A 13,780-nucleotide genomic window follows, 5' to 3' on the forward strand; every position below is an offset into this window, starting at 1 on the left:
TTAATTCTCAATTTAATCTTTTTTTGTTAAATTGATTTGAGATTAAATTTGGTATTTTATTTTGGTTTTCTATATATAGAATTCTCGCGATATTAAAAATAATTTTTTGACTTTACATTAATATTTGATTTGGAAAATTAAAATTTAATTTTATTGATTCAAACCAATTAAAATTTTAAAAATCCAATTAATTTTAAATTGAAACAACATTCAACTTCTTTTTTTATTTTTATATATAATAAATAACATCTTTATCTCAGTTTCTGCGCCCAATCTTTGATCGAAATAAAAAAGTTTGTTATCAATAATTCTCAATTTATTTTATTGAATATATATATATATATATATATATATATATATATATATATATATATATATATATATAATTTATAATTAAAATTTTTCTTGATGATAAAAAAACCATTAATAATACCTGTACTTTTTATTTTTTGAGTTTAAAAAACCCAAATATTCCTCAGCGTAGCACGGGGAATCGTTATATAGATATACATATAGAAAGTTGAAAGTAGTAGAATAAAGTTTGCTCTTAAGCTTTTCTCAAGGAAAAAAAATGGGGGGAAAGCATGCTTTGGAAAGAAGGAAAGAAAGAAAGAAAGAAATATTGTTCTTGCAGGCAAAGAATGTAAATTAAATAAAACATAATTAGTAGTTCATGAATCTGTTTTTCATATTGTCCTATTCTTTGTCAAGTAAGTGGTGAATAAAATAAAGATCGTTAAACGAAGATCAATAATAGACAGTGCTCGATCTTGGGACATCCTGTCAGATTGTTGAGAAAGACATAGCAAGAACAGACAGCGTCTGTAGTAAAGAAGATTCTTACTGATCTCATCAATGATCATAAATTACTCAACAAGTGTGCTTAGCTACTAGCAAGAAATGGAAGGATCAGAGCTGGCCAAATCAAGTTAACCTAACCCGTTAATTAAGACTATAAAGGAAGATTCCATGCAAATTTCATAATTTAAACCCAGTTCTTAATCAACTTTTGGATCATTTTAGTGGTTTATGCTGAATACCATTACAGATCAGCTACTTGAGTGGAAATATCTGGTTAATGGCAAATTCCAGCGCAAAGCCATTTTCAGCTTGTCCTCTGGTGTAACAAGCTGGTGTTCTTGGAAGATTCTATTGATTAAGATGCTGGTTCAATTTAATAATTGATCAGTAAGGCAGATTCCAGCGCTAACCATCTTGCTTAGAAGCTCAGATGAGATCCTCCTTTGGTCAAATCAGTAAGGCATTTCAGTTTTATTCATTAGATGCCTGCTGCTGCTTTTTCTATTCTTGTTTTCCTTTTATACCTCCCTCTTTCTTTTTGTATTCAACCGCTGTGCTCCTTTTTTTCTTTTCTTGCTAGCAGACATTAATAATCTTCTTGTCTATTATCCAAAAGAAAAAAGTTTTCTTGCTGCTTTTAATCCAAGAGCCTATGCTAATGGGTTATGGATCAAATTCTCGAGTACAAGATTCTGTTTTTTGTCTTCGAGTTAATTTTTAATTTTGTCTTTTATCTCGAACACAATGCGACCAGCCAAGCAGCAAAATCCCAATCATGCAAGCTGTGTAATTAATTTCTTGGTGATCGATCTCTCATACTATTATGAGGCAAGACAGCAAATATTTTAATGATATACATGAACGAGTAAGCTGCTGCGCATGCTGATCTTCAGAGGCAACCAAATAGAACAACCCATTAGCCATTATTAAGAGATAAAAGCACCCCCGTTCTTGAGAAGGAGGAGGGTGAATGCCATAAAGTTTCCTAGCCTCGCAAAGTTTCCTGCATGTGAAGTGGCGGGGGTTGTAAATTACATGCATAAATTGTATTTTCTTTCAGCCATTTATTGCCATCGCCTTCCCTTCCCCACCAATGTCTGCGCGGCAATAATTTCGAAACCCAGCCGACCTGTTCATAAAGCCTGACTTTGCACACATAAAAAGTGGAAAGGGTCCCGTGACCTTTTAGAGATTGATTCCATCGAGAATTATCCATCGATACTGCAGACCCTAGCTTGGTTTTTTCAGAGACAAACAAGGCCCCTTTGGCTTTGAGAATTTTCCAAGAGATTTCGTTTTGATTTCCTAGCTCAAGCCGCGTCTTCAATGATTTAGGTATTTGTTTATCATTTTACCTCTATTTAGGTCCTCTCTCTCTCTCTCTCTCTCTCACTTTCACTTGATGATGACATCTTAGATTTTATTTAATATTATTATAGTAATTATTTTTAAAGATAACTTTTAATTTAAAAATATATTTAAATAATATTTTTATTTTTTAAATTTATTTTTGATATGTTGACGTCAAAACAATATAAAATTAAAAAAATTAAATTAAGAAAACACTTTTAAAACAAAAAACAAACATTTTTTTAAAATTAAAATTTATATTTATTTTTTTAATTACAATTTTTATTTCGTTTTTCAAATTCCACCCTTCCATCGTGATTTCATTCAGCAAGGCAAATAAATTGGAACATAATACCATATGATTTGCGCTTTAAACGACATGTCTTATGCTTTTGTTTGGTGCATGCTTAGAATTATATTTATTTACGGATGGAACTCCAATTATTCGAAGGAAAAAAATAAAGAAAATAGCACAAATGGTTAGAATAGGATTTTAATGAAGGCATACAATTATAACCCTAGCAGAATGAGTTAACCAAAATTAATTTTAATTAATTTAAAATAATATTATTTTTTTTATAACATAGTAGAATGAATGAGTTAACCAGAGTTAATTTTAATTAATTTAAAATAATATTATATTAAAAAAATAAAAATTAATTCTGATCTTGTCTAAATTTTAACTGAATTTGACAGTATTAACTTCTATCTAGTTAAATACGAACAAATCTCGTCAGGTTGTCCCATCAAAACAATAGAAGAAAAAAAGAAAAATATTCAATGAAAAAAGAGAGTACACGATCCATGTGCTCCACTCATCTAATCCACTACGGGCATGGATTTTATTAAGCCATGCGAATGCTTTTCAGTTGTCATCCATTTTATTTTATTTTTAATCATTATTATGAACTGAATCCGTTTCACATTGTGGAGCTGCAACAATGGTTGATGCGTACAATAATTAAGTTTGGTGGTCGTCAAAATGTGATAGTAATTATATTGGAGCTGATGATGAATACCTGCAGACCCTAGCTTCTTTATAAACTAGACCTTGTTCACAGAAATACCCCTTTTTTGGGCTACAGTGTATATCCTCCGAGCATATACATTGCCCCTCCAAGGCACATCCATCAGCTTTCTCAGCTTCTTTACCGTATAATATCTCATTTGACCACTCACCAGAGAACATGTTCTTAGGGTCCAGTTGCTTCTTTGCTGCTAGAAACTTGCTGAAACTAGGATACTTGTGCTGCAAATCCAAGAATGCCAAATTCCTGTTCTTAGCCCAATGTGGTTTTGCCCCGTATTTGAAGAATGCCATTTGCTCCACTTCTTCCCACACATCTTGGTTTAACCTTGGAGTTGAAGAATCATCAGCACGATAATAGTTAAAATCAAGGACTACTGAGTCCTCAGATTGGCCTAGATATGCCTGAGAAGCCTTGATGAAACGTATCAGGAAACCATTGTAGATGTCAACCCCGCAAAAATTCTCTGGTTTAAGGTCTCTCAGTTTCTTCACGTCGCGGAGAAAATCTCCAAATTTTAAAGCAGGAAATATGGCTGTTGTCTCGTAAAAGAACAGACCACCGATTCTTGGATCCCAGGCACAAGAGGTGTCGATCCTTGTTGAATATAAACATGAACCTGAGGTCTGCATTTTTCCCTGATGACCCACTACTGGATAGCCCGTAAAGATTAGGCCATTCTTCAATCCGTTGGCCACTAACTTCTTAAACCCCACAAATGTGGTTGCCAAGGCACACTTCCCATTCACATTACGCCCACTCTCCAGTAATTTCTCTGCATATTTTCACATCCATATATAAGTGGAAAAGAGAGATCCTTTCTGGCATGTTTTTGACGACAACATAATTAGAAACAGAAGAGAAAGAAGAGCAGTACCTGATGATCTAGTTGTCTTCGAGACCACAATTGAGTTAGGCTGGAATCCAAGGAAATCATATTCTCCATTACCAGAGGTGCTTAAGGGAACTCTGTAATCATATCTGTACACAGCTGTATGCCTTGATGGGTACCAAGTAACATCAGCAAATTCATATTTCTTACCATGATCCATGAATATATCCTCTATGTGAGCGTCATCTGTGAAGTTATATGCTACGCTTCTTTTGAATGCTGGCTCTAGAGACAGCTTCACCTATTAGTCATTTAGGATTCATTGTTATTCAATAAATTCAACAAGTAGAAAAATTGAACATCATGATCATAAAGTCGGAGTCCTGGATGGTTACAAAATGAAAGCATTTGAAACTAACCTTAGAGATGACACCCAGCATTCCCAATGATACTTTTGCTGCATTCAAGAGGGGATCTTTGGCTCCAATTCTGATAATTTTAGCATATCCTTCAGACTCTCTTGCAGGGACGATAAGGTTAAGGCCAATAACATGGTCGTGGACGGCTCCACCTTTTCCCCACCAAGAACTCCCATGTGCCCCAGTACTAATTACTCCTCCAACACTCACACCCTCCCAATATGGTGCTGGCACCAAGCTCAATCCAGATCGCTCAACCTCATCGATAAGCTCGCGTAGACCTACGCCCGCATCGGCTGTCACAGCTAAATTAGCGGCGTCAATTTCAATGCTAGAATTATACTTCAATGTGCTTATCAACATTGAGCTGCCATGCTGTGCATCATCTGGGCAGGCCAACTTTGGTATTGTGTGCGAAAATCGGCTAACCACCTTCACCTTGAGGTTATTTTGATTAGCATGTGCAACAGCTAACCTCAGCTCTTCTTCTGTCGTAGGGTAAGTGATGCTTGGAACATGACAATCTTTTCTATCATTCCATACACCATAGGAGTTGTAAAGGGTGCAGCCAGCGTCGTTGCATTGAACCGGGGGTGGTGGCAGCATGGCATGGGTCATGGTCAGTGTGATTGGACCCCAAATAGCGAGGTGCAAGGCACCAAGGAGCCACCGGAAGGAGAACATGGGGCCTTGGTTTAGATTTCTGATTTTGGTTAGGTGAGGTCTCCTCTAAAAGGGAATTTTACTGCAAGACAAAGCTTTGAAGGGAGATTCTAATGGGGTCTCTAACATGAATTATACGCCAAGATTGGTTTATTAAAAAAAACAAAAGTGTGGACACAGATTTGGATTATAGGGATACTGCTACCTTGTCCTCTGCATAAGTCATTTGACTTTTTAAGTTTTTGAGAGAGTCGTGGTTCACTTGGAGATATCATTGTGTCTAGGAATCTAGAGATAGCAGCTATATCCTATTATTTACGACTGTAGTTGCATCCACGGAATGCCAGTGGACCCCACTCAATCTGGCAAAACAGTAATTGCAAAATTTTAGATATTAATTGTATCCCATGAAATCATACCAAATTATATAAAATAATTTGATTTTTATAAATTTTAAGGTTGTTAAAAATTTATATACACCCAAATTAATCTAAAAACTTATATTAATAAAAAAAATATATGTAATACGTAAAGAAGGTAAAGAAGATAAGGTTTTTTTTAAAAAAAAAAGATTAAACAATTAAATGAGAAAAAAATAATTGAATGTTAAGCATGAATTTTTAAATAAAAACTTATTATGAATTGTAAAGCTATTTTTAACAAATAAAAAAATAATTTTTATTTATTTTTATGCAACTGTAGAAAAAATATAAGAAAATAATTAATTTGAGAAAACTCTTGTATTGACTATTTATGAGTTTCTTTTTTTAATATGCAAATTAGATTTATGTATAATTATTCACAAAGTAATTATTGATATTAACATAAAAACTTTAATTTTATTTGAAAAATATGGCATAATCATATATTATTTTAATAATTTTTTAAACATAGTTTAATTATAAAATTAAAAAATAAAATAAATAAAAAAGTATAAGGCCTAAAAAAGGCTAAGCCTAATTTTTATTTTTTTTACCTTCACTATACAACATATCATTTATCTAAAACAAATGGAAAAACATGTTATGCATTTAACATGTTACCCAAAAATAGAGGTCAGTTACTAATTTGAACTCTAAAAACCTAAATTTTAGCATTTTTCACCTTAAAACATAACAATAACCTAAAAAAAAATCTTTCTTAACCCCAAATGTAAAAAAAAAAAAAATTAAAAATTCAAATCAAACCAGATAAAAAAAATGAACCATGATCTATCTTTTAGCATAATTAAAGAATAACATCATTTTTATTAAACTCTCATGGACACCCAGATCTCTTTTTTTATCTCTTTTTTGCTGAGTTTTTCTTTCCTCTCTTAGCATTCAAAGTTTGAAACATAATGAAATTAAAAATTAAATGTAAATATAAAAAACTACGCGGTTCAAACATAAAAAAATTAGAAACTTGAGGGATCAAATTGTAAATAATTGTAAAATTGAGAGACAATATTATAATCTGGGGCGTCTAAATTTTGCACATGGCCCTAAGGTAAAAGAAGACACAAAACAACTTTTTTTTTTTTTTAATTTTATTCTGTAATTTGTAATTATAATTTTAGATACTGAATATCATCAAGATATCTACCTTGGAGTGTACTCAGGCTTTTATAATTTTGAATTTTGAGGTGTAGTCTATATATTATAATGGGCGCTGTCCAATGGACGTGTGGTCTGTTCATCAGAATAATTTCTTTTGATTAGTTTAAATTAACTTTATAAAGCAATATCTTTGGGTACAATCGAGCTTGAACGTTTCCTCCGACAAGTGGCATTAACGTTGGTATTATATAATTACTTAATACAACTCAGCTTTTATTTATTTATTTTTTATTTTCAAAGTTTTATGTCCTTTCAATTGACCTTTTCTCTTATATTAATTTTGAAATTATAATAAAATTACCAAAGAGACGTTCGGCCCAACAGAAAATCTTAAATTCTTAGCAATTTTTTTGGACGTGATTAGTAGCCTCGCCAGAAAATAACAATAAAAAGAAATTATATCCTATAATTAATCAGATAATTACACATGAGGAGATTGTTGTAATTTTAGCAACTAAAACAGTAAGTTCATGTCCAGGAGTAGTAGCCTCCCCAAAACATTGAGATCGCTGTAATTTTAGCAACTAAAATAGTACGTCCGGTGTCAAAATACTTCACTGGACATGAGGAGATTTTGTTAGTTAATATATCCCATAATTAATCAAATAATTACATAAGATATTATATATATATATATTATTAATAAATATTTTTTATTTTATTTTTAATATTTTTTTATATCTTATTAATAAATCTAATAATTGATTAATAAATTTAAAGTAAAGATAAAGTTCTTATAATAAAAATATTTTTTTAAAGAAATTATGAAATTGCTATAATTATAAGAATTATATTATATCAAAGTGTTATTTTTAAATATTATTGGTCAATATTCTATTAAAATTAAATATTAATTAAAATCATTAAAATTGATAAATATTATATTTATTTTTTTATAAAATAAAGTATATTTTCTCATAACATGAAGTATGAGGGATATTTAAGATAAATATGTTGATGTTTATTAGAAGACATGGACAACGAGCTGACATATGAGTATTATGTATTGGAGAGATTATTTGTTTTTATAAAAAGAATCACGTGAAAATAATGTAAGTAATGCATAAACCTGAAATCATTAAGTTTAATCTTGACTGCATATTATCTTAGATTTCGTTTGTTTGCAGGAAAGTTGTTTTTTTTTTTGAAAGTGAATTTCAGAAAAAATGAATTCCTGAAAAGTGAATTATTTTTCGATATTTGGTAGTGTTCTGGAAAATGAATTGGAAAACATTTTCCAGTGTTTGGTTATGTTATGAAAAATGAACAAGAAAATAATTTATTAATGTTTTATTTTTTTCAAGTTTATTAAAATAAAAAGGAACAAATCTTACAAATTAAAAAGTTGAATAATAATAAAATTGAAAAAAATATATAATTTCATAACTTATCTCAAATAAAATAAATAATGATCAAAATAATAAAGATCAAATCTAAAAAAAAAGATGAAGAAATTAAAATAATAATAATTAACATTTCATAAAGTATTTCAAATAAAATAAGTAACAATCAAAAGAATGAGGACCAAATTTGATAGATAAAAAATTTCACTAAAAAAATAATAGGAGAAAAGTAAATAACAATTATAAAAATGAGGACCAAAGTTAATATAAAAATTAAATTTTAAGAAATGAAATTGAAAAATAAATATTCAAAACAAAATATATGTAGTAATCAAAAGTTTGAGGATCAAATTTGATATAATCAGCAAATAATAACATTTCTAAATTTTTCACAATTTTCAAAAAGTATTTTTCGTTCAAATTTTTCAAAAAAATACTTTCTTGAAAACCACGCCAAATTTTCCTTTAACTAGAAAGTGTTTTCTGTTTACCAACTTTTCTAACAGCACATAAACACAAGAAAGTTTGGAAAGTGATTTTTCAGAAATCACTTTTTGGAAAACAAATACAAGAAAGTTTGGAAAGTCTTTTTCCGGAAACCACTTTCTGGAAAACAAATACAACTAAAAAGAAAAACACTTTTTTAAAAACCAAGCCAAATTTTTCTTTGACTGAAAAGTGTTTTTCGTTGACCAGAAAGTATTTTCCGTTGACTGGAAAGTGTTTTTTATTGACCAAAAAATATTTTTTGTTGACCAACTTTTCTAATGGCAAACAAATACGGGAAAGTTTGAAAAGTAATTTTTCAGAAATTATTTTCTGAAAAACAAACATGGTCTTAATCAAAAGTAACACTGCTAAAAGAACTTATATTTTACTGTGGATTTCTATAATAAAATTTATTTTACTATACATAAACTTATATTTTACTGTGGATTTCTATAATAAAATTACCATTACACCCTTAAATTTGCTAATATGCATACCTGGATTTTTCTCGAGGGGCATGTATTGGGCTTGGTTCTTTTTTGTTTTTTTTTTAGCAATAAAAAAAATCAATATAAATTCATTTACTCTTAAATTCTGACATGTTTTTAAACAATATTATAATAAATCTTTATTTGAATTTTAACTATTTCTCAATTATTATATGGGATGATAATGATGATGATAATAATAATAATAATAGTTATAATAGTTCATGAAATTTTAATTAAATTCATTTATTTTTTTAAATAAAGATAAATTTATCACATTTACCCTTTTTTTAGCTTTCAATCATGTACTATTTTTACATTCTTTTTAATTTGCTTTAACAATCATGAAGTTTTTTTTTTAATAAAATAATGATTCAAGTTTAAAACATGTTATTAATAAGAAAATTAATTTTAGACTTGTGAAATATATGTTTTATATTTATTTGAATTGGTTTATATTTTTAACAAAAAAAATATTTTTATATAATTAAATAAATAAAAATTGTTGAGCTTGACAATATAATATCAGAGATATTTAATATGTATCTTTATCTCAGTTTTTTAATTTAATGTTTGGTTTAAAAACTGATTGTAATTATATATATATTCAAAAAAAAATTTTAGTCCCCCGTAAGTATGCAAACTAATTAATACTTCACTAAACCGCTTGTAATCATTAAACTAATGGAGGCATCATTTATTGCAATACGATTTCGTTTTTATTTTTCATATGCTAAATATAATTAATCACACGAATTTTTATAATTCCCATATCTTTGCTCGTTACTTGATATTTGAATCTCTATCATCATCAGTTTAATGATAATTAATTAATTAGTCCAGCGTCCATTAGCTGTTCCTTTTTTCTTTGTTGACTTTCATTCTTTTTCCCCATTTGATCAAATATCAAATAAATGATTTGGTAGTTGAGGAGATGTACTTCTTTTTTGTTTTCATTTTTCAGTTTAAACACTGAAGTAAATTATTAAATTTTCTGAATATAGTAAATTAATGGATATGATCAGAAATACGTCATTAATGTTGTCCAAGAAAGAATTCCATCTTGGTTGATTGGCCTTGTGAGGTAAAACAAATCTTTGAGTTTGAGGAGGTTCTAGAGAAAATGAAGGTGAATTCGATTGCTCCTAGATTGAGAGTTTATGCCTATACACATTGAGAGTAGTTGAAACAAGTTCGGGAAAGATGGGAAAAACCCAAGATTTATGAATAAGAGCGCATGATAGGAAGATGAAGGATCACTTCTTTTCATTTGGGTATATTAAAACTTTTAATTCAATCCGAGAAAAGCCATCATCTTGCACTCATTATGGTTTTTCAAAAATAAAAAAATAATTTACAAATTTACACGTCAACAAAGGATCTCTAGTCATAAAACTAAAGTTTGAAAAACTCAAGTGCACTAGATATTAAGGTAAAAAAAGATATTATCTTTGATTATCCCATTTATTATAAGATATAAATAGTTTGGTATTCTTCATCAATTTATAATATTTATTTTAATAATGATTTTAATGTTAATTATGAAATAAATAATGATACTAATTGCAATAATAATGTCATTAATGATGTTCTCATTGTAAGTTAAAGGTTGAGCATAAGTCAAATATAAAAGGAGTTCAACAAAAAAAAATTATTGATTTATATTATATTAATCCTTTTAATTATAAATTTATAATTATTATCATAAATGTAAATTTGTTCAAGAATTATATGAATATAATACATATTGATAAAACAAGTTTTGGGATTTACAATTTATTATTCTAAAAAACAACAAAAGAAAAATAACTTATCAATTGATTTTTTTATAAAAACTTAACATGAAAAGACTAAAATTGATATCTATAATTATTATACACTTAAAAAAAAAAATAAAAAGGTTGGAAAAGCCTTGATTAAATATTCATAAGATTCAAGAAATAATAATTTGAACTTAATAATGAGTTCTTTTCGGTCTAAAGAGACTGAACTTAACAACTAGTATATGAATTTTTTAGAAAAATAAAATTTTTTTAATTATTTTTTATTTTTATTCAAGTTAAAAATTTTATTTTTTTATTTAATATTATTAGTCTTTTCTATTTTTTTTATTTTTACCTTTTTCTATTTAGTATAACTAGAGTCTTTTAGAGGTAGTCAAAGTTTGAACAGGGATGATGAAATATCATGTATCTAGATAATGTGTTGCCTGTTTTATTAAAAAAATAATTTGAACAAACAAGATGTCAATCATCCATAATAATAATAATAATAAATAATAAAATACCGAACATGCAAGCTTGAAATTAGAGGTCCATGCACACTTGGACTTGTGTCTTTTTTAGCCAAGCACGTGGTCAATCCTCTAAAGCCCAGCACCTGGCCTCTTGTTATATTACCCTTCAATTTTGTTTACAATTTTCTTTTATTTTGAATCAAATTTGTTATAAATAAAAATAATTCAAATTAAATATTATTCAAATTCCATTTTTTCCTAATAAAATTATTTTTTTCTATCATAATATTAATAATTACTTTGTGAATTGTTATATATGAACCTATTACAAGATTTATAAAACAAATATTTGCATGTGAATATTAAATGAGAATAAAATATTTATTTTGTTATTTTTATTGTAACTATTTTACATAATTTTTTTGTATTTTTTTATTTTATTGTGTATAAATTATTGAGTTATGATTTTGTTTTTCTGTTTTTTATCGAACCTTGCTTTTCCTAATGTTTTAAGCTTATATTTAAAAAGTAATTAATTATTCTCATAAACATGTTTTTATATATATATATATAAAAGAAATAAATGAAGAAGGAAGGGGACTTTTAATTGAAAAGATATATTTCTCTCTCTTTAATTCATATAATTAAAAATTTTATAAATATCTTTTTAAATGATTTTTAGTTTGTTTATTAAAAAATATATGCTACTAATAAAAGAACATATTTTTATTAAAATTAAAATACATTAATAAGAAAATGAAAATTCTTCTAATAAAATATATTTTCTTTTAGAATTTAAATTGTTATTTTTCTTCCAAATGTCTATTTTAATTACAACAAAACTAAATAAAAGTTTATTTTGAAAAACTATCACATAGGGAAAAACTAATAATAAACCTGTGCAATAACTTCTAATTTCTCAATCAAACAATTAAAAAACGCATCCATGATAATATTTAAAAACTCTATCCGCCGCGTAAAGAGGTTGCCCTGACATGTTTATGAGCTCCTAATTAAGTAATAATAAATTTAAAATATTATTTTCGTGCAGGAGTTTCAGGAGCTCATTTTTTCTCTACGGTAATGTCAGCTCCAACGCCGCTAATGCCCGCTCCGCTGGAAATCCGTTGAGCTCTATCGCCACCTCTACCACTGCCTCCTCCGACAAGCGAAGGGCTAGTAAGATTATGGTTGCCGGTTTTGCCCCTGCTTTGTTTGTCGAATTTGCCACCACCCGCGTCTTAATTCTGGTGAGCAAACCTGGTCGGATGGCGGGTCGGATACGAGTGAATGTTCGAGAAAATATAGAGCAGAAAGTTACTCGGATTCTAAGCCTATGGTAAGTTGCAGCTCAGCCATGTGGAGGGAGTTCTTGGAGGTTGGTGGACTGCACTAGTGGTGCCACTTGTTGTAAAAAGGTGGAGTCTTGATTCAGGTCAGGTTTAGGACTTTTGGGGTGGTTGAGTGGGGAGTTTGAGAGGGAACCTGCCTCGGGTGAAGCTTTGAGCGGTTGTAGTGGAGGAGGAAGAGGATTCAGCTTTGAGAGCTTGGTTTCTTGGGGAGGGTGTTTTTAAGCCATTGCAGTGGTTGTTAAAGAGTTCTGAATTATGGAAGAGAGGGCGGGAGGTTATGGGACAGAGTACTTTCGACAGAGAAACAATGCAGAGATGCCGGCGAGTGTAACCTTGACTGGGAGGAGGTGGACGGGACAGGCTCCAAAGAGATCAAACAAATTACAGTGTCATTTCCATCTTTGAGGCAGAGGAGGTGGACGGGACAGGCTCCATAAAGATCAAACAAATTACAGTGTCATTAATTTCCATCTTTGAGGCGTCGATCATGCAAACTTTAGATGAAGAGGTCTCGCTGTGCACAATAAAGAGTTGCTGCACTGCAACTCTCTCCCTTGCTGTGTCAATCTTGTGTTTCCTGCCCTGGAACTGTATTTAAACTCACCATCTTCTTCGCAAGGATTACATCTCATCGATTAAAGGGATTTTTTTGTTTCTCTTTTCAGAAACTAACTAGCAAGAAAGGATAGATCATATAAGTACAGTTTTAATGAACATCACCAATCAATGGATCCTTTCACAGCTACTTTTCCTCTGTAAGATTAAAGAGGTCAATTAACCACACATAAAAAAAAAACTTTTTGAATAGTATAAATATAATTTTTTTTTGTTTATATACGGTTCAATGTTTTTAATATATTTTATATTAAACTAATTTTCAATTTTTTTAATATATTTTATATTAAACTAATTTAGTTATTTTTTATATAATATAATCATGTCATTTTAACAATACATATCCTTTCATTTACTTTTAGCTTTTCTACATATAAGTGTAAAAATAACATTTGAAAACAAGAATAGATATTTTAGCTATTCGTGTTGGAATTGTTAGAAGTACAAATAAAAAGTAAAAGTATATATTTATTTTGGCTATCCTTTTAGTGACTGATGTTGGAATTATTAGAACTACAAATAAAAAGTAAAGGTATATATTTTTTATTTATTTTGGCTATCCTTTT

At 29.1% G+C, this 13,780-nt stretch overlaps 1 protein-coding gene across 1 annotated transcript; it reads right to left on the bottom strand.

Moving 5' to 3' along the window:
* Positions 1 to 2,909: 2,909 nt before the first annotated feature.
* Positions 2,910 to 5,280, bottom strand: GULLO3 (D-arabinono-1,4-lactone oxidase family protein). Its single transcript, XM_011028312.1, has 3 exons — positions 4,431 to 5,280; positions 4,057 to 4,312; positions 2,910 to 3,954 (listed from the first exon to the last, which is right to left on the bottom strand). Exons 1-3 carry the CDS (start codon positions 5,112 to 5,114, stop codon positions 3,146 to 3,148), a joined length of 1,749 nt encoding a protein of 582 aa, XP_011026614.1. The 5' UTR covers positions 5,115 to 5,280; the 3' UTR covers positions 2,910 to 3,145.
* Between the last annotated feature and the right edge of the window lie 8,500 nt (positions 5,281 to 13,780).

The sequence above is a fragment of the Populus euphratica genome, unplaced genomic scaffold (genome assembly GCF_000495115.2).
Source record: "Populus euphratica unplaced genomic scaffold, PopEup_1.0 scaffold50.1, whole genome shotgun sequence".
In the NCBI taxonomy this organism is placed as follows: Eukaryota; Viridiplantae; Streptophyta; class Magnoliopsida; order Malpighiales; family Salicaceae; genus Populus; species Populus euphratica.

Excerpts from the sequence above, each read along its gene's own strand:
- GULLO3 (XM_011028312.1), bottom strand. The coding sequence starts at position 5,114 with ATGTTCTCCTTCCGGTGGCTCCTTGGTGCCTTGCACCTCGCTATTTGG. Across the intron at positions 4,313-4,430 it reads TGCTGGGTGTCATCTCTAAG|GTGAAGCTGTCTCTAGAGCC; the intron begins GTTAGTTTCAAA and ends AATGACTAATAG. Across the intron at positions 3,955-4,056 it reads GAAGACAACTAGATCATCAG|AGAAATTACTGGAGAGTGGG; the intron begins GTACTGCTCTTC and ends GAAAATATGCAG.